Source organism: Corythoichthys intestinalis, chromosome 5, assembly GCF_030265065.1.
Source record: "Corythoichthys intestinalis isolate RoL2023-P3 chromosome 5, ASM3026506v1, whole genome shotgun sequence".
Taxonomy (NCBI): Eukaryota; Metazoa; Chordata; class Actinopteri; order Syngnathiformes; family Syngnathidae; genus Corythoichthys; species Corythoichthys intestinalis.
The window spans coordinates 59,938,512-59,960,093 of NC_080399.1; the positions used below are offsets into that span (position 1 = coordinate 59,938,512).

The 21,582-nt window shown below is 39.1% G+C and overlaps 1 protein-coding gene across 2 annotated transcripts in view; it reads left to right on the plus strand.

Moving 5' to 3' along the window:
* lamb1a (laminin, beta 1a) overlaps positions 1–13,083 on the plus strand; it is an 80,839-nt gene extending 67,756 nt beyond the window's left edge. The window contains exons 31-33 of one of the 2 annotated variants that reach the window (XM_057837370.1): positions 2,784–2,960; positions 3,068–3,227; positions 12,587–13,083. In XM_057837370.1, coding sequence (XP_057693353.1) covers positions 2,784–2,960; positions 3,068–3,227; positions 12,587–12,726 — 477 coding nt within the window. In that variant the 3' untranslated portion in view covers positions 12,727–13,083. The remainder of the gene's footprint in view (positions 1–2,783; positions 2,961–3,067; positions 3,228–12,586) is intronic. The other variant, XM_057837371.1, reaches the window with a different exon arrangement.
* Positions 13,084–21,582: the final 8,499 nt, after the last annotated feature.

Here is a 21,582-nt window from a genome sequence, read left to right on the forward strand (position 1 = left end):
TGAAAAAGACGGGAAAAGAGCCGACCTGATCCAGAGGTAGCTTTTTTATTGACACCTTTTTCTTGTGTGCATTGCCTTACGCCACTAACAATGACATTCTCCTGTTTCAACAATCTATCCTTTACCACCATACCACCATCTTTTTTATATATTATATCCTCTGGTTGTCTTACGTCTGACCGTTCTTGGGGGCAATTTACGTTGCTATTTTGGTGTAGCGATCGCAAATGCTACTCGTGACAGCCAACGAACACTTTTAATTTTTTCATTAATAACACATCTTGATTCTATAATTTTTTTACACTTCCCCCTTACTTAAGTTTTTTTTTTTAACAACAGATAAGGTAACAGTGGCAGTCAGATACCATTTTATTTGTATTTAGCAGCAGTGTTTGATCGGCATGTTCTTTTTTGAAAGATTACCGGAATAAACAAGCAGTAATAACATGATAGTATGCGAGGGCGTGTTGATAATGTCCCACTTCCGCGTTACGATGGCGACGTCACGGTCTAAAAATAGCATTCGTGTGGTACTCTATTGGGTACATATTTGAGTGATATAAGCACACACACACAAAAAAAATATATAAGCAATATACTGTATTTTGAATACAAAATATACAAGAATAAGACTAACACCTGTCCTGCTTAATTTAAAATATTAAAATAATTTAATCCTAATTTTGATTATTATAACGTCCTGACTCCTGAGCCTTTTTTGTGTGTATTTTTGGACATTTTTTAATGTATTTTTTTAAAAAGTGCAAACATAAACTCTGAGGTAAACATTGAACAATTTAGGTGCATTATAAGTCCACTCAGCAATAACATTTTCGCAAATGATCACTCCAAGTATGGTGTCGAAATACAAATTGAATTGACAGAACACAAAAATATAATACAATTAGTGAAAATAAAGTACCCAAGGAACAACAAGAAAACAAATTACTGTAATTTTCGCACTATAAGACGCGCCTGACTATAAGCCGCCACCCATCAAATTTGGCATGAAAACGGCATTTGTTCATAGATAAGCCACACTTGACGATAAGCCTCACTGTATTATGGGATATTTACACCAAAAGATATTAACCGGTAACTTTATTTGATAGCGACATCATATGACTGTCATAAGACCAAATGAACCACCATGACGTTCTGAACCAATAGGCTACAAAGCTTTATTGCTTCAAGAAGCTTCATTTGGCCATCACTGCTTCCTTGGGGGAGACGGTTAACCCCTGCTGCCACCTACTTTCAACACTGTTGTCATCCAACATGCCTCCTAGCATGCATTGCACCGCCACAGATGTAAATAACATTTCTAATTGATGTTCTGTGCTGATTATTTCTTCAGTTACTGTTACTGTCATTTGACAATCAAATAATTATGACTTGACACTGTCATGAGCATTAATGAATGCTTATAACAGATGTAATTTAGTGTTATCCGGCAAATTATCTCACTTTTGAATGGATGTAAAAGATCCAAGCTGGCCATAAATTGAGTTAGGGACGTAATTTGCCACTTGTCACTTAATGACATAAGATTTCAGTCATGCCCATGATAGTATTCATTCATTCATTCATTTTCCATGCCGCTTTTTCCTCACGAGGGTCGCGGAGGTGCTGGAGCCTATCCCAGCCAACTACGGGCAGTAGGCAGGGGACACCCTGAACTGGTTGCCAGCCAATCGCAGGGCACAAGGAGACATACAAGTGTCATGTCATAATTATGAAGGTATTATCACAGTCTTATGACGCCGCTGTCAAATAAAGTCTTGGCTATTAACCCAAAATAAATAAATAAAAAATAACTAATTGACTGTGGTACTCCCCAAGGTTTCTCATTTCTCCCAAAGAGTTTTGAAGTTTTTCCTTGCCGACATGGAGGGTCAAAGGATGGGGGATGCCCAGGACTTGACCTTTATTTATTTCATCTGCTGTTTCTGACTGTGTATCATATTGCCTCTGCAAAGCCCTTTGAGACAACCTTGTTTTGATATAGGGCTATACAAATAAAATTGAATTGAATTGACTAAATCAAGGAAAAAAGTAGCGGCTTATAGTCCGAAAATTACGGTATCGTTTTGAACATCCTTTCTTCATCCCACACTCTTCCGTCTTCTGCTTTCATCATGGCAAGCGACAGTACCTCGACCAATGAGATGAGTGGGATTTTGTATTGTCATTGTGATGTCAGCTTATTGGTCAAAAAGCAGGACAGACGGGGGAATGCGTTTCCCTGCATCTTCTTGTAAAGCAGCCTACCAGTATTTGTTTGTTATACAAATAAGACACTATTTTCGAGTTTCATGGTATAATATTGGACAACGAGTGTCCCTTGAAAGTGCAATACAGGAAATGTACTTATTTTTCTGAATATGGGCCAATTCCGCTTTTCAAGGGATGGTTGGCAACATCAGGCATGGGCATTAAATTAGTTTGAAGTGGCATTAAAAAGCATTAAATGAGATGTGGTGATACCTGTAGAAACCCTGTGATAGTTTCCACTCTGTACATTCACCATAGTTTTCTTAGTAGCGAGGTCCCCCCCCCCACCACCGTAATGTTGGTTGTTGCTTTAGGCGCACTACCTCACCTGTCCTTTGGAGTGGAGGAGGACTAACTCTGAAATGAATAACTGCGTGCACCGAACCGTGATGCCCATACCATGAGGTTACGGGATGAATACAAACCCCGTTACACTCTTGTTAACGTTGTATAACAGTAATTATATAAATCATGGGCGTGGAAACAAGTGTAATCTGTGTTGTGTTCAGGTGAAGTCAGATACATCAGATGTAGAAGTAAAATTGGACAATGCCACAAAGCAGCTGCAGCAGCTGGATGAGGATATGATACTGCTGAGAGACCGAACCCTGAATGCCACACTGAGCAGTGAGCGCACCATTCAGGATGCCACAAGCATAAGACAAATGGTCAAAGAGGTTAAAAGGGTAAGTTGAAATGTTAGAGATGTACTGACCATGGCATTGTTGGAAAAATGCTCTCTAGCAATAGAATGATCACTAAATTATTCTTTCATCATCTTAATGCCACAAAGTCCATGGACTCTGAAGTGAAAGACAAGTACTCGACTGTACAGCAACTAATTGACCAAAAAGGTGGTGCTGTGGCTGATGCAAAGAAAAGGGCTGAGTTACTGCAGCAGGAAGCCAAGGAACTGCTGTTGCAGGCCAGTGACAAGCTTCAGATTCTTAAAGGTGACATCAGTCTCTTTACTTTTCAATGGTCAAATGGTTATCAGCAGACATATCGTCAGAGGGTTCTATTCGCATTGCACTACAGATTTTTACAGATTACAGATTTACAGATTTTTGGAAGCCTTTTAATTTTTGCTTTGGTCTTTTGGACAAAATACGTATAAGTTTGTCATATTTTAGTCATTTCAAAATGTCAGTCTCTGTCTAGTCCAGTTTTAGTAGACAAATACTCAAATGTTTTCGTATAAATTCAAAGGTTTTAGTCCAAAATTAAAATAAAGGTTTCCATCAAATTCAAGTGAACATTGACAAACACACATTGCAGCGTCAACAAAGTGAAGAAAAAAAAAAAGTTGATTCTCTAGTTCTATTATTCTCTTAACGAACAGGAGATGACGACACTCAATTCTGGAACAAAAAGAAAGCAATAATCACCTAAGATATATACATTTATTAAGGAAAGAGTAAATAAAAGCTGGCCGGCCAGGACAAATGTCCCAGAAAGCACCACGAGGCGCTAGCAAGTCAAACTGTTCTGACCTTCTAGTTCATACAGTTTGTTTGCCAATTGCACAGGTGCTATTAATACAGGTAACGAGTGGAGCCTCGTTAGACCTTGTTAAACCTCGTTAGAAGTTAGACCTCTTTGACAGCCAGAAAACTTGCTTGTTTGTAGGTGATCAAATACTTATTTTCCACTCTAATTTGGAAATAAAAATCAAACAATGTGATTTTGTTTTTTTCCCCACATTCTGTCTCTCACGGTTGAGGTTTACCCATGTTGACAATTACAGGCCTCTCTAATCTTTTCAAGTAGGAGAACTTGCACAATTGGTGGTTGATTAAATACTTATTTGCCCCACTGTATGTTTGCGTGAATAAAAGGAAATATATATCTCCAAAGCAAAACCCCAATTTGTGAGGGTTTTTCAATGATTTTATTTGCAACTGGAAGCACGGCGCGCTACTACTGTAAGCTGTAGCAAACGAAAACAGAACTGCAGTTTAAGAGTGTCACTACCCAATCGTGATGGGCTACCGGATCACGAGTGATTGCTACTGCACATGCGTGAACCGGTGCCATTTTCTCTCGAGGGACAACAGGATGTATAGATACACTGTACATATGTACTTGATGGATTAAACAAAACAATTTTGGGGTTTTCGTGGAATGAGTGGAGAGGAAGACTGTTTAAACTGCACTGTTTAAATTCTTGAAAGACATTAAGTTTATGTAGAGATCGTAAGGGTGCAGGAAAGGGCGCTGCTTATTCTTGTGCACTAGATGGCGGTATAACACCTGAAATTTGCTTTCAATCCGCCATTAATCAAAAGATTATTTTTTTACGTGCTGTGATGTCGCTAAGGTAATTTATATTAAATTGAGGCATACTGTATAAAAACATTATTATTCAACCAACATGCCAGACCTTTCGAAGAATAATTTACATGTCCGAATCTCTCGCGTTAACAAGCATAAAGCCTATGGGGGAAGTGATGTAGCGGAGTCTGGTGTGCCGCGGCACACCGTTTGAAAAACACTGCTCTATGCTAAGTCAAAGAATTGCTTCCTATCATATGCTTCTCAAATGTTGATATATATCTTAAATGTATTATTGTACAAGTGTTATCGAAAAATTCGTATTTCAGAGCACAGCTGTCTACATCTTGAGGCGAGGGAGGGCAGGCAGGCGCTGTCAAGGGTAAAGTTGTTCAAAAGGAACACTATAGCATTTAATTGGTAAAGCGATTAATTTACGCTTCATGGTAAGACGTATTTTTCTTATAATCATGGGACAATTGTTTTACCAATTAACCCCACCTTTCAGTATGATAAGTCCTCTGAGCTCTGCCGCGTCAGAGTATCATTGTACTCCGTGTGTGATGGATGTTCTCCTTATGATCATTAGTAAACTTTTAAGAATTATAGTGACAGCCTTTTTCTTCTAAAAACAAAGGGGGAACAGATTTTCTCCCCTGACATAAGGTTAATGCTATGTTAACATTAAGAGATACATTTAGGCTAAGTCTACACTTGGACGGATCATTTTTTTGCCTTGTAATTCGGAAAATATTTTATACCTGTTCACACTATGTTTAAGGTGCGTTTGTAAACGCCACGCTCCTGCATTCGCGCAGGTGTAGTCTGCGCAAATAGGAGCAGCCTCGTGTGTGACGTCTGAAGTACCTCTATACCGAAAGCTTACAAATTTTTCAGCATCGCTCGATGTCTTCTCCGGACATATTCAATTTACAAGCTCTTTCAGTTCAAAAGAGGAGCAAGAAGACTGTACGATTCGCCTCCATTGCTTGGCATGCTCCGTGACATCTTTACCTTTGTATCCGATTATTATACGGATGGCCTGGCTATACTAGATGGTTTACGCACCTTGAAATTATGCACCCTTCTAGCCCGTGAAATAAAATCTCTGGATAAGAGGTACATTAGTGTAGCCGACATGCCATTTAGTCTAACTAATTACACGTTTAAGTCCATTGTCTGTTCTTTTGTAGACGTAGCCTTAGTGTGTAATGATCACTCAGCACAGACCTTTGAAGGCCAAAGCAATATTAAATATTCTCTTTTCAAGGTAAGAAAACAAATCTTACCGTGTGTTTCAAAACAAGCAAGCGTGGAGTGCTGGGTAATGTTTCATTTCTGTAAATTTTTCTAGTCTGAATTTTTTTTTTTTTTTTTTTTTTTTTTGCCTATTAACATGGTCATGTAATAGGGTATAGTATAATATTAAGTTTGTATAGATTGACGGTGTGCTGAGGAAAAAACTTTGTTTAAAAAATAAATCTGACATTGTAAGCCATTACTCATTACTTGAATATTTTCAACGAATACTTTTAATTGTTGCTATATTTATACATATTTTTTCATATATGATAATACCTATTCATTCATTGTTAGTATATTAGTGACATCTGTGAGCTATATGACCATTTTTCTTGGTAAGAGGCAAGTCTGGGAGCCTGCCTTCCTCACCAAGGTTATCCAAAGAAACTGGACATTAGTGATCTTCCCGTTTTTGCCCAGCTGGTTGGCTAGCACTAATTTACCAATTTGCTTAGCCGTAAAATAAAATGCATCATTCGGAAGGTCGAGGACAGAATCTTCTCGAAAGGGGATTCAGTCCTGACTGGCCAGCTTATAACTGTTCTTCATTATTGTGTTTAGTTTAGGTAATTATTGCTTTCGTTCTATTCCTGAATCGTGTGCCGTCATCTCCTGTTCATTAAGAGAATTAAAGAACCGTTACGAGAGAAAGTAAACTTTTTTCTTCTTCATACTTGAATAAATTTTCTGGATGACTACATTATTTATACTTTCGTAACACAGGGTGAGCCCCCCCCAAAACTTTTTAACAATCCAATAAAACCAATAGTGATGAAGGAAAAAATATTAAAGTCTGAATCCTTAAAACATTCCACTTAAGAAACAACGATGGTATTTTAATTAACGTGTATTGTTGGTTATATCAGGTTGTTAAAAAGTTCCCTTTATTAAAGGTCACCCTGTATTATTTTGAAGTAACGCTACTCTTGTTTTTGACAAGTCTACCTACCTCTGGTCATATGCACACTGTTCTGAAAACAAATTTCAAATTGTATTTTCCCAATGGATTTTGTCAACTCAAGACAGTTTTTAAAACATTTCAGTCGATGGCCAAATGATGTTGCAATGTCTGCATGCATTTGATGGAATGGAATTTTGGGATGAATTGAAGGGGAGTGAGAGGATATGCCGACCAGACTGTGTGAAAGTGTCAAAATGACCTCTGCGAAGTACTCTATGTGAAGTTTTTAAATGACCATTTCCTGCTATGGCACGACTGAATGTTCCGTAGTAACATAGTCATGTGAAAAAATTGGGACTCCCCATTAAATATTCAGTTCTTTATTAAGAAATGTTCACATATCAATGTCTCATCTGGTTTTTCTTCATCTCTGTAAAAGAGAGTGATTTAATTACAGGTAAACAACACAAATAATTGTTTTTAGTGCCGCAATGATTAATCGATTGACTCGAGTATTCGATTAGAAAAAAAGATTCGAATACAACTTTGCTGCTTCGAACATTCGTTTGATTAAAGTGGCGTAATGTTTTGTGTTATTTTTGTTTGCATTTAGTTTTATTGATTTGAGTGGATAGTCTGCCTCATTTTACATGGTCGAATCCAGCTGCTCCCTGTTGAGACCAACATAAACTAGGTTTTTGTTTGAGCTAATGTTTTATTTTTTTAATGCATTCGTAATTTAGTTTAAAGGTATATTTAGCCGTTTTTTGTGGGAATATGTGTCTGAAACATTTGTTAAGAGCATTGTTAAAAAAAAAAAAAAAACATTTAAGTTAGCGGACATTTGGTATGTAAATTAACCAATTGTTCTTTTGTTGTACATAGATCCTTATTTATTTTAATACCGTTCGAGGCTCAGCTCAGGTATTTTTATTTTTTTTATGTTCTTTATCCGATTACTCAATTATTCGAACTAACTAGTTCATCGATTAATCGACTGCTAAAATAATCGATAGCTGCAGCCCTAATTGTTTTACCCATTAAACCAAATATATCAACAAAAATACTGATTCTAACTGAGGAAAAAGTTGGGACACCCTACCACGAAAGAGCTAGTGTTACCCCTTTGGCTGAAATAGCCTCAGTGAGACGCTTTTTGTAGCCATCTACCAGTCTTTGACATCGGTCTGAAGAAAGTTTGCCCCACTCCTCAATGCGGAATACTTTCAACAGGTGTTTGAGGGGTTTCTTGAATTTACAGCCCATTTCAAGTCACCCCACAGGATCTCCTGGGATTAAGATATGGCCTTTGACTGTCCATTTCTTCATTTTCAGCCAGTCCTTGGTGGATTTACTGGTATGTTTTGGGTCATTGTCATGTTGCAGGGTCCAGTTTCGCTTCAGCTTTTTTTCACAGATGATCTCACATGTTCCTCAAGAACCCTCTGATACACTGTAGAATTCATGATGGATTCTGTGATGGTGAGCTGGCCAGGTCCTGCAGAAGCAAAGCATCCTCAAACCATGACACTTTCACCTCCATGCTTCACAGTTGGTATCAGGTTCTTTTCCTGGAATGCTGTATTGGGTTTACGCCAAACATGTCCTCTGTTCTGGGCAGTGTTGTTAATCTTACTTTAAAAAAGTAATTAATTATAGTTACAAATTACTTCTCCCAAAAAGTAATTGCGTTAGTAACTCATTTACTTGAATGTAAGAGTAAATAGTTAATTGGCAAAGTAACTGGTGATAATTTTCATGTTTTGTTGTTTTTTTCCCTCAAAAAAAAAAAAAAAAAAAACTTAGGTCACACTATGTGAAGTTTAAAAGGATTTTGGGACAATTGGCCCTAGCCCAATTGTTTACCCTAATCTGTTTACTTTTGACATGTGGAAGTTTTAAAACTGTTTCATCATTTAAAGATAGATTAAAGTCAATATTTTGCCGATTTAGGAGTATTTTAGAACAAAAGTTACTTAGGTTCGCTAGGAAGGTTCTCTACAACAGAGCCTTCCTAAGAAGTCTACTGCTTTAAGATGGCGGCTGTTCACCAACGCATCTAGTTCCTATACTGTACATGTTGCTAACGCCCCCGTGTCTATTTTGCATCTAGTTCTATATATATACTGCATATGTGATATCTACCATGTCTACCGTATCATGTGGGCGTAGTTTGTAGGCTATCGGCTACAGTCAGGTATTATTGGAGCCACCTAGCATCGCATTTGCTCGGCGTCACAACTTTTTTTCCTCCTCCCCACTCCTGCTCTGCTCTGTCGTCTCGGTGAGTCCGTCTCCCTCAGACTTTTATGTCGTCATTCAACCAATATAGCAACGCATAGTAACACACGCCTCTCCATCCTCAGTAACGGTAACGGCGTTGCCAAGATGAGAAAATTAATTAGATTACTCACTACTGAAAAAAATAACGCCATTATTAACAACACTGGTTCTGGGGTCCAAATAATTTAATTTTAGAATAATTAGAAAAATTCCAAAGAACTTTATTATAGAAGTCCTGGTCTTTGTCTACATTCATTTTGGCAAACTTCAGTCTGGCCTTCTAGTTCTTCTTAGTGAGCAAAGGTTTCCTCCTTGCACACCTCCCATGAAGGTTAAACTTGTGAAATCTCTTTCTGATTGTAGAGGTATGCACTTTCACATCAAGTGTAGCAAGAGCATGCTGTAGGTCCCGTGATTACATTTTAGGGTTTTTGGAGACTTCTTTTAGCATCTTGCGGTCTGCTCTCGGGGTGAACTTGCTTGGATGGCCAGACCTGGGCATGTTGGCAGTTTTGAATGTCCTCCAATTGTACACTATTTTCCAGATAGTGGAATGGCTGATTTTATATTCTTTTGAAATCCCTTAAAGATCTTCTGATCTTTCTGATTGTCAGGCATGAAAATCTCTCACCTTTCGGCGAAATTCGCCGTTTTGAAGTCAAAAAGGATGACCTACGTGAATCGTGTAGATCCGAGGAGAAAACTTTTAAGGGGGGTGGGGGGGTTCGGGTGTAGGCATGTGCCGGTTACCTTCACGGTTTACCATGCTATGAAAACGTGGCGGTTACAAAACCACTAAAATTTTCCGTCATACAGTAGTACGTATTCGTTATTTTTCATGTGTCGAAAATGCAGCCAGAAGTGGCTTGGCGCGGCAGCACTTACCCCTTCCTCTGTTTGATGGTGCGAGTGTAAGTGACGCTATTCCAGCAAACCCAAAAAGAAACACTCCAAACGCAAGGCGAAAATTCTTCAATTTATTGATCTCTCAAATCGTGGTAACTGAAATATACCAAATGAATACATTTAAAACGTTGTACAATCGTATTTTTCCACGTGTGAGTCGCTTCATGAAAAAGTTGCCAAAAACAAAACACACATTTTCCTTTCAAAATCAATACACAAAGTTACTAAAAACTTACAAAGACAAATGATAGGCAAGGCTTAGTTAGGAGAGCAACTTCATTGAGGTTAATCACAGCCGCTGAGAGAGAATCAAGTTTGTATGTGGGGAGGAGAAAAAGAGCGTCAAAGATCGCTAATTGCGACAGATGATCTTGTCCTAAGAACAAATTCACGTTCGCTGGACGAGGTGAGGTCTCACTCCCAATTTTTTTTTTTTTTTTTAGATGAATGCATTCGCCAGCATATTGAATTTGGTGAGTAATGGTTTGAATCATTTTCATATTTTGCGGTATGACAAAGTTACTGCCGTTTGTCGCAGCTTGCGTTGAACAATGCCAGAGCGTCCGGTGAAAAAATTTGCTCCCGTTAAGGTAGCATCAAGCTTGTGTATTTAACGGTAATACAAAAGCAGTGTTGTCAGTAACGCGTTATGTGAGTAATGCGTAACTGTAATCTGATTACTTTCTTTCAGTAAAGAACAATCTAACGCGTTCATTTTTCTAAATCAGTAATCTGAGTAAAATTACTTTCCTTGATGCCTGTGCGTTACTATTTTTTTATTGCCCCATAATGTATGTAGAATGAAGAATACTGTAGTCATGGGAGTGACATCACATGTCACATTTTCTAATCAAGGATGGAAAAAAAAGGGTCACGTGTATTACCATGATGCGTGAGCCGTGAGCGCTGGGAGTTTGCGGCCAAAACAACACAGCCTTGCTTCCCCTCCAGGATGCAATGAAATAGGCAGGAGATATACTTCAAACGGCTGCATTTGCACACTGGAAACACAGCCATTACGTCACATTTTTGTCCAGTAAAGATGACAAAAATATCTCCGTGTGCTGCGAACTTTGCGCTGGCTCAAAAAGACTGTCGACCGCTATAAGCATCCAATTCAAGCACCACTTGGAATTACAGCACAACAGGTAACACGAAAGCCAGGACTTTTTGATACTGCTCGTGCTCAATCCTCGGTTCAAGCTCAGTTGTTGTTGAAGGTTTTGAAAGCTTAGGTTTAAAGAAATTCTAAATATCCATCTTGCCTCCTCAGCTGTAGTTTTGGCTAAGCAATGCAAACGGCTGTCTCTAAGGTGCTATCGTCACATGATCTGTTCGAAAAATAATTTGGACCCATTATGAAATAGTTTGAAGGATTCTTGTTCATTTCATTCATTTTTGTTGTTTATTTTATTGCTCTAAAACTTTTATAGACAACATTTTAATGGCCATATTCAATGGTCTTTATTTTCAAGGGGAAGCAGAATTTTTTACATTAGGCCTAATCTTTGAGTTAGCCGGGGTTTAATTAGTCGTTGGAGTTGATTTGAACAAATTCTGTGCAGTTTGCCAGTTATTTGTTAGTTTCAGGGGTCCGGAGTGGCTAAGCTAGTGCGAGTCAATGGTGGTTGAAATCAACTCCTTCAACTAATTAAACCCCCGCTCGAATATTAAGCCTTATGTGAAAAATTAAAATGGTCAAATTCGCCACATGTAGGACGTTTCGCCGACAGAGGACATTTTGGCAGAACGCCGGAACATATTTCCTCCACACCTTTCTCACCTTTTTAACCCCTGACCCATTTTCATGCCTGGATTGTAGAGGTATGCACTTTCACATCAAGTGTAGCAAGAGCATGCTGTAGGTCCCGTGATTACATTTTAGGGTTTTTGGAGACTTCTTTTAGCATCTTGCGGTCTGCTCTCGGGGTGAACTTGCTTGGATGGCCAGACCTGGGCATGTTGGCAGTTTTGAATGTCCTCCAATTGTAGACTATTTTCCAGATAGTGGAATGGCTGATTTTATATTCTTTTGAAATCCCTTAAGCGTCTACTATCTTCTTTCTGAAGGCCTCAGACAGCTCCTTTGATCTCACCATGGTGTTTTCTCTCACCGCAACAGTCAATCACAGTTGAAAGTATTTTGTGTTGAGGAGTGGGGCAAACTTTTATTCAGACCGATGTCAAAGACTGGTATATGGCTACAAAAAGCGTTTTCACTGAAGTTATTTCAGCCGAAGGGAGTGACACCAGCTATTAGGTTGTAGGGTGTTCCAACATTTTCTTCAGTTAGAATATGCATTTTTGTTTATATTTGGTGTAATTGGTAAAACAATGTTAATTTTTGTTGTTTAGCTGCAATTAAATCAGAAAAAGAAAAACAAGATCAGACACGGATATGTGAACATTTTGTAATCAAGAACTGAGTATTTAATTCAATGTCCTAATTTTTTCACATGACTGTATATAATTCTTACGGCAGTGTAGAATTTGCAAGACAAAAATGTGTTTTCTTTCCACCAAAATGAGGAATATGAAGATAATTGCAGGTCAAAATGGTATTGACTGTAAATAGTTTAGATGAGTTAGAGTGAAAAATGGCATAATGCACTGGTAACTCACTAATTCTATTATTTCACATTTCAGAGTTAGAAAAGTCATTTGATGACAACCATCATGCCCTAGAGGTGAAGGCGGAGCAGCTGGTGGAGCTAGAGGCATCCGTTAAGGAGCTGCTGCAGCAGATAAGCCACAAAGTCACATTGTACAGCACCTGCTTATTCTAAAGTTGGCGATCACTGCTCGCCAAAGAGGATCCCTTTTAGCTACTGATTTCAAATAAAAAAGACCAAAAACCGCAAATTCTTCATTTATATTTGAAGCTACTGAATAGTTGTTTTAGCTTAAGTGATTGTGTTCATTTGGGATCAATAAAGGTAAAGGCAATAGATCAGTCTGACTACATAACGGCAATGCTGAATGAGATTGTATGAGATGTAATTGCAATATCATTTACCATTATAATAAATGTTTGACTGTTCAATCATTAGACTGCAAAATGTCTTCACATATTGTGCAATCTGTCATCTTTATCATCATAGTGATAATTATAATAATCCAATCATAAATATTATGTCCACCCATATATTGGCCGGCCTTTGGTTGGTCACAAGCTGGTTCACATTTTTTGGGCTCCACAATAGTTCCTCTGAATTGTAGCAATCATATAGCATGGTTACAAAAGATGAATATTCCTGGTCTTGATGGAGTTCAAGTGTTGTAGTCCTTCATTGTAATGAGATCCGTCAGCAGGGGGCGCTAGAAGTAAATCACAAGATTGATGCAGATATGTGGGGGGAATAGTTGGCAGAGGTGGGTAGTTACGAGTTAAACTTACTCCGTTATACTTTAGTACCGTCTCGAGAAAAATGTATTTCTAAGAGTAGTTTTACTAAGCCATACTTTTTACTTAGATTTGAGAAGAAACACTAACTCCGCTACATTGGGCTACACTAGTCGTTACATTTTTCCTCTTTATTCGGCATATAAGATTTTCCTTTTTTCATATGAGATTATTTTAGCAATCAGACTCCAGCTTGCCAACCTATGATCACATGGGCCAGTTCAACACGTGGCTTCTCTAAAGCACTGTAAAAATTAAGTATTTGACAAAGAGCGCTGCCGTCAACATGACTTGAAAGGGTGGATTCTAACCTCTCTCACTTTTTATTTGGCGCCGATTGACCACGGAAAACTGGAGATATGATCCTTTTACTTCCATAATTGAATATATATTTTCCCCACTAGAGGGCACTCATTCTTTGGACAAATGATGCTTAATTTCTGTATTTCTGTATTTTTTCTCTCTCGCCGGAATTCAACAATTTTTGGGGGGTATTTCTTTGGCTTAATGTGGGTTATGTATCAGGTGATAGTCTTCATCTTTAAGTATATTTTGCTTTGTTGTAAATCATTTGGAGGACCTTGGAGTTTTGTAAAGGGCTGTATAAATAATTTTGATTTGATTATTCCTCAAAGTATAATAACAGTTCATAAAGATAACTTTAAGCTGACACACAAAAAAAAAAAAATAATAATAATCGTCGTAAGCAGTTATTCACAATGTCACTCATTACTTAATTCTTTTATTGGAGTAATATTAAGTAACGCTACCCTTGCGTAAAATCTTTGCCTACTCTACCTACCTCTGATAGTGGGGGTTGGGGTAATAGAATAGTAGCCCTATGATTCATTTAACAAGCGTTAGTTATTGACAGTTGTTGAACTTGAAACCTGTCTTTTTGTATATTAGATGGTTTCATGTTCTCAAAAATACATACGAAAAACACACAAAAACCCGAACCCCAACACCACTAAAACTAGAATCATAAAAAAAAAAAAAAAAAAAAAACTAGGGATGTCCCGTATCACGTGATCAGAAATCTGCCCGATCGCGCCATTTTTCAGAATGGAATCAGGTGAAAAGGATCGGGTTTTTAATTTAAAAACATATACTAGTCCTTCTCAAAAAAATTGCATATTGTGATAAAGTTCATTATTTTATGTCATGTACTGATAAACATTAGACTTTCATATATTTTAGATTCATTACACACTATTAAAGTAGTTCAAGCCTTTTATTGTTTTAAAGGGTACGTAGCGGCAAAGGGGGTGTGAGACATCAATAGAACCGTTATGTGCCAAGATAACAAATATTGAAAAAAATTTAACAAAAAAATCAATCACATTAATGAGCAGTTATCGAAAATAGATCGAAAATGATGAACATTTCCGAAAGTGTTCCGGAAACAGCCGAATGGGGCGGGGACGTCACGACAAGTGAATGAAAGTCGAGGCAGAGCCAGGTGCCATTGTTTTTTATCGACGAGAGAGTAGCGTTCGGGTTTGTTTGACCAAAAAATCACTAGAATGGTTCAAAACTGCTGTACTATGTGGTGTACAAATAGCTATTTATCGGAATATAGTATTCATGAGTTCCTGAACGCGAAAAAAAAAGCTGGACTACGCAGACAATGGGTAAAGTTCGTCCGGGCAAAGAGGGCAATTTTCTAGACACAGCCTCCGGCATGGTTTTCTATGGTGCGCATTTTCCACCTGAAAGCTTCTCGAACTATGGACAAGTGAAATCGGGTTTTGCTAAAAGATTGCTGCTCAAGAGATGCGGTGCCGACCATACACGCGCAGCCACCTAAATGTTCCGAGATATCAAGAAAGAGGACGATGACTGGCAAAGGAGGCTAAGGCTTAGCAAAGGAGGGGAACAGCCAAGCTCAAAATGGCCAGAGCGAGTACTCTTTTATAATAAAAAAAATGTCACGCATTGGATACAGGACTGGACACATGTATAAATTATCGTTCGTAAAATAGAACAAATCCTCTTATCCCATTCATATTTGTGCCTGTTGGCAGAGCGAAAAGCTATGATAGCGCAATAAATGATAATTATTCTATGTATTCCTTTATTTTGCAGTCACGGTGTATCAGCTTCACAAAAAGAAATGCAAAACAAGTCATTGGTGTTTCCCCACACGATCTGCCGATGTTTCATCAGTGTCATTGCTCCCCTCAATGACCGTTTCATTACGCTGCATTGACGTTCGTTTGAGCTCAAATTGGTAACCTAAAACACCGATTAAAGCTTCGTAACTCGTCACCATTAGATGAACATTCGTTACGTCCTTCTACGTCGGATTCGTCGCTGAAACTAGAAAAATTGTCTGCCATCATCGCCGCCATTCAGTATTAAAGCACTGAGCCTTTTTCTTGTTGAAGAAACACCCCTCACTGTCAATTCTGAATTCTCTTTTATTGACAACGAGGGGTGTTTCTTCATGAGGGAACCTGGAATATGTGCAGGACGAACACAATGCATCAGCATAAGCAGCTCAAAACACCCCTAATTCTCCCCTCACTAGAAGGAATTATATTGATGCAGACAGGCGCTGCCCCCATAGTGGCCGGTGGCACTCTCTTCACTTGTCGTGACGTCATGCACACAATCTGCCAGATCTCGGGCGCCGGTCGTTTTAGCTTGACAATCAAGCCAAATTTCTCTCATTTTCTTGTGTGATTACACAAAGTGGCATGATATGAATAAAAAAGGCATGCGTTCATGGATAAATGATGGAATATTAACATTTTCCCAGGGAATGACATACCCTTTAATATTGAGGATTTTGGCAAAAAAGTCAAGAGAAACCAAAAATCCCTATCTAAAAAAATTAACATATTTCATCCAACCAATACAAAAAAGGGTTTTTTAATACAAAAAAAAGTCAACCTTCAATACTTGGTCGGGAATCCTCTTGCAGAAATGACTGCTTCAATGCGGCGTGTTATGGAGGCCCAGGATGTGTCGATAGCGGCCTTAAGCTCATCCACAGTGTTGGTCTGGTGTCTCTCAACTTCCTCTTCAGAATAGCCCACAGATTCTCTATGGGGTTCAGGTCAGGAGAGTTGGCAGGTGGTCAGTAAACTATTTACCAGTGGTTTTGACTCTGTGAGCAGGTGCCAGGTCGTGCTGAAAAACGAAATCTTCATCTCCGTAAAGCTTTTCAGCAGATGGAAGCATGAAGTGCTCCAAAATCTCCTGATAGCCAGCTGCATTAACCCAGTCCTTGATAAAAACACAGTAGACCAAAACCAGCTGACATGACACCCCACACCATCACTGACTGTGAGTACTTGACACTGGACTTCAGGCATTTTGGCATTTCCTTCTCCCCGGTCTTCCTCCAAACTCTGGCAGCTTGATTTCCAAATGACATGCAAAATTTGCTTTCATCTGAAAAAAGTGCTTTGGACCACTGAGCAACAGTCCAGTGCTGCTTCTCTGTAGCACAGGTCAGGCGCTTCTGCCGCTGTTTCAGGTTAAAAAGTGGCTTGACCTGGGGAATGCGGCACCTGTAGCGTTTCTGCTGGTCCCCCAAGGTCTGGAATTGGCCCTTCTCCACAATGTTTCTCAGGGTGCGGTCACCTCTTCTGGTTGTGCAGCGTTTCCTTCCACACTTTTTCCTTCCCACAGACTTCCCACTGAGGTGCCTTGATAGCACTCTGGGAACAGCCTATTCACTCAGAAATTTCTTCCTGTGTCTTAGCCTCTTGCTTGAGGGTGTCAATGATGGCCTTCTGGACAGCAGTCAGGTCGGCGGTTTTGAGTAATGAACCAGGCTGGGAGTTTTTAAAAGCCTCAGGAATCTTTCGCAGGGGTTTTGAGTTAATTCGTTGATTCAGATGATTAGGTTAGTAACTTCTTTAGAGTACCTTTTCATGATATGCTAATTTTTGTAGATAGGGATTTTTTTTTTTTTTTTTGCCAAAATAATCAATATTAGAAAAATAAAAGGCTTGAACTACTTCTGTTGTGTGTAATGAATCTAAAATATATGTCTAAGTCCAATGTTTATCAGTACATTACAGAAAATAATGAACTTTATCACAATATGCTATTTTTTTGGAAGGACCAGCATACTGTATATTTTTAAGGATTAAAAAGTAACAAAATAATCCAGAAATACACTGGCATTGCCAAAAAAAAACAAAAATATTTTACACATTTTTATACTCCGCAATATTCCCGGAAAGAGCTGAAGCACTGTGATTAAGTACAGTACTGTAACATGTTTGGAACTTTTTCAGTATCGGATCGGGACTAATGGCAGATTACCAAAATCAGGTGGCTCAGACTTGGACGCAAAATGTACGATCGGGACGTTCCTACAAAAAACTTAAAACCTGAAAAGCATGGAAAATCTCAATCAGAGGAAAATGCAACGTATAGAGTTAGAATCATGCAAAAAAAAAAAAAAGAAAAATTGTAGTTTGCAAATGAAATGTGTCATTCAAAAAAGGTGTGGTTTGCAAATAAAAACGGTCATCAAATAAGGAGTTTTGATTTGCTTACAGAACGATTTTTATTTTCTTGCCGATCGAACTACTTTTTCTTGCGGATAAGAGTGCATTCTCTCTTCACTCGGCCCAGACGATATAGAGCTGCCATATCCAGTGGCGGACTTAGCAATTTTGGGGCTTAAAGCGAACATTGCAAGGGGCCCTCTTCATATGTTCCTTTAACACAAAACGAGCAGAACTGGCAGCTTCAAAAGCCCCTATCAATATACATAATTTCACTAGATTAATACAAAATGAAGAGTGAGGAAGTAGTTTTGACGGAATTACATGATAAAATTGAATGTCGGTCAAAATTAAAATTCTTTTTCTTTGGTATCATTTGTTTCATGTAACTGAGGGAATAATTTTAATAACCATTTTAAATATAGAATTATTATTCATGGGACTTGTGTCCTACAACATGCATTTAACCGTGATACTATAACCTTTTTTAATCACAGTAGACAGAAATGTCCCGACACAGACGTTTTGACTTCTGATTGATACTGATATTTTTAGACCATTGGAAACACTTCCAAGTATTACATACAGAACAACCTAAATATTTTGCTTTACAAAACGAATTGCAACAAACCTTCCCAACCAAGTTATAAAGCTACATTAAATATATAATTATAGTTCAAAATCAAAAGCCATAATTCAAGTTTTACAACAGTAAATGAAAAACTATATATTTATTATTAAAGTGCTGCTACAGTGCCTTGCAAAAGTATTCGGCCCCCTTGAACCTTGCAACCTTTCGCCACATTTCAGGCTTCAAACATAAAGATATAAAATTTTAATTTTTTGTCAAGAATCAACAACAAGTGGGACACAATCGTGAAGTGGAACAACATTTATTGGATAATTTAAACTTTTTTAACAAATAAAAAAACTGAAAAGTGGGGTGTGCAATATTATTCGGCCCCCTTGCGTTAATATTTTGTAGCGCCACCTTTTGCTCCAATTACAGCTGCAAGTCGCTTGGGGTATGTTTCTATCAGTTTTGCACATCGAGAGACTGACATTTTTGCCCATTCTTCCTTGCAAAACAGCTCGAGCTCAGTGAGGTTGGATGGAGAGTGTTTGTGAACAGCAGTCTTCAGCTCTTTCCACAGATTCTCGATTGGATTCAGGTCTGGACTTTGACTTGGCCATTCTAACACCTGGATACGTTTATTTTTTAACCATTCCAGTGTAGATTTGGCTTTATGTTTTGGATCATTGTCCTGTTGGAAGATAAATCTCCGTCCCAGTCTCAGGTCTTGTGCAGATACCAACAGGTTTTCTTCCAGAATGTTCCTGTATTTGGCTGCATCCATCTTCCCGTCAATTTTAACCATCTTCCCTGTCCCTGCTGAAGAAAAGCAGGCCCAAACCATGATGCTGCCACCACCATGTTTGAGAGTGGGGATGGTGTGTTCAGGGTGATGAGCTGTGTTGCTTTTACGCCAAACATATCGTTTTGCATTGTGGCCAAAAAGTTCAATTTTGGTTTCATCTGACCAGAGCACCTTCTTCCACATGTTTGGTGTGTCTCCCAGGTGGCTTGTGGCAAACTTTAAAATGAGACTTTTTATGGATATCTCTGAGAAATGGCTTTCTTCTTGCCACTCTTCCATAAAGGCCAGATTTGTGCAGTGTACGACTGATTGTTGTCCTATGGACAGACTCTCCCACCTCAGCTGTAGATCTCTGCAGTTCATCCAGAATGATCATGGGCCTCTTGGCTGCATCTCTGATCAGTTTTCTCCTTGTTTGAGAAGAAAGTTTGGAAGGACGGCCGGGTCTTGGTAGATTTGCAGTGGTCTGATGCTCCTTCCATTTCAATATGATGGCTTGCACAGTGCTCCTTGAGATGTTTAAAGCTTGGGAAATCTTTTTGTATCCAAATCCGGCTTTAAACTTCTCCACAACAGTATCTCGGACCTGCCTGGTGTGTTCCTTGGTTTTCATAATGCTCTCTGCACTTTAAACAGAATCCTGAGACTATCACAGAGCAGGTGCATTTATACGGAGACCTGATTACACACATTTGGATTCTATTTATCATCATCGGTCATTTAGGACAAAATTGGATCATTCAGAGATCCTCACTGAACTTCTGGAGTGAGTTTGCTGCACTGAAAGTAAAGGGGCCGAATAATATTGCACGCCCCACTTTTCGAGTTTTTTATTTGTTAAAAAAGTTTAAATTATCCAATAAATGTTGTTCCACTTCACGATTGTGTCCCACTTGTTGTTGATTCTTGACAAAAAAATTAAATTTCATATCTTTATGTTTGAAGGCTGAAATGTGGCGAAAGGTTGCAAGATTCAAGGGGGCCGAATACTTTTGCAAGGCACTGTACCTCCTAGAGGTAGGCTCTATATCTGTCCTCTTGGTCAGCCGTAATAGCTAGCTTAAGATCTACTTAAGACCTCTTTTTTTTGGTCTTACATGCAGTTTCCACTCATTATAATTCTTGTTGTACATTAAACTTGTCAAATCCTTAGAAACAGCGCCACACCAATGTGCATATGATTCCATCATGTGAAACCAAATAAGCACGCTTCAAATGGAACTTCCATTAGCTTTGTTATATGCTGCGAACATTTTGCTAAATGCTGCCCCCCCCCCCCCCCCCCCATCTTGAGTGTTTGTGTTCCCTATCGTATTGTCAATGTAAACAATACAACATACCCTCAATTATCAATCTTGATGACGATCTAACTTTCTGAGGCGGCCGGTTTCTTCTCGTGATCCTAAAACCTCTTCATACGCAGCGAAACCTCATCCAGGTCGTGGTCAAGTAGAATGGCCCCTACTTCGTGGAAAAACTTCATGTACTTTCTCGGGCTGCTGCGACCACCGCGGGCTGCGTAATTGCTTTTGGCGACCTTATAGTCGTACTTGACGTTCTTATGTTTGGTGCGGCACTGTTTCCAGTTGCGCACATGCCAGAGGTTCGTTCCAACTGGCCGGAAATCTCCTGGAAGATGCACTTGTTTTGTATGGTGCTCTTGAGGCTCTCCCGGACACGCCGATCAACCCAGATGCATAGCAGCGCTGGCACCTTGTCGTCCGTCCATTCCTCCTTCATCACTGGGCTCGCAGCATCCAGCCCAGTAGCATCCATTAGCTGACTGGAGCTCAGCTCACAGTCCGCGACAGATGGCTCTGGCTCATTGACATCGTTGTCTGCCGACGACATCGTAAAGAATTTTGAGACACCTGGCAATGATGAAATGTTTTTTTTTATTTTTTAACATCCTCCCGCCGTTTCCTCTTTTTAGACCCGCTCTTGTACATCCGCTTCTTTTAAAGTACTGTTACTTTTCATAAACCCACAACTTCCTCATCTTCGATATGTGATTAAATTGGTTTGCCAATTTAAAGCTGCTTGACTGCTATCCACTGGACTGGCCCACGTAACTTTGGGTGGGGAGATAATATAAAAGCAGCATTCAAATGGCTTTCTTTTTTGTTTTGTTATTGGTTTGTTTGGTATGCTGACATAATTATACATGACAATAGTTGGGGGTGCTGATGGCTCCGGTGGCCCAGGCCCTTGCTCGTTGGGGCAGGGGCAGCTGGTTGGGGGAATAGACACGCCAAAACCAGAAGTTGCGCTCCAGTTTTATCCATCTGCTCCATGCGGCTCTAGAGCCGTGGGTTGCTGACCCGCACACAAGAATAACTATGAAATGGTAAAGAAACAGCCAAATTCATTTTCTACAAGTAAAATTCA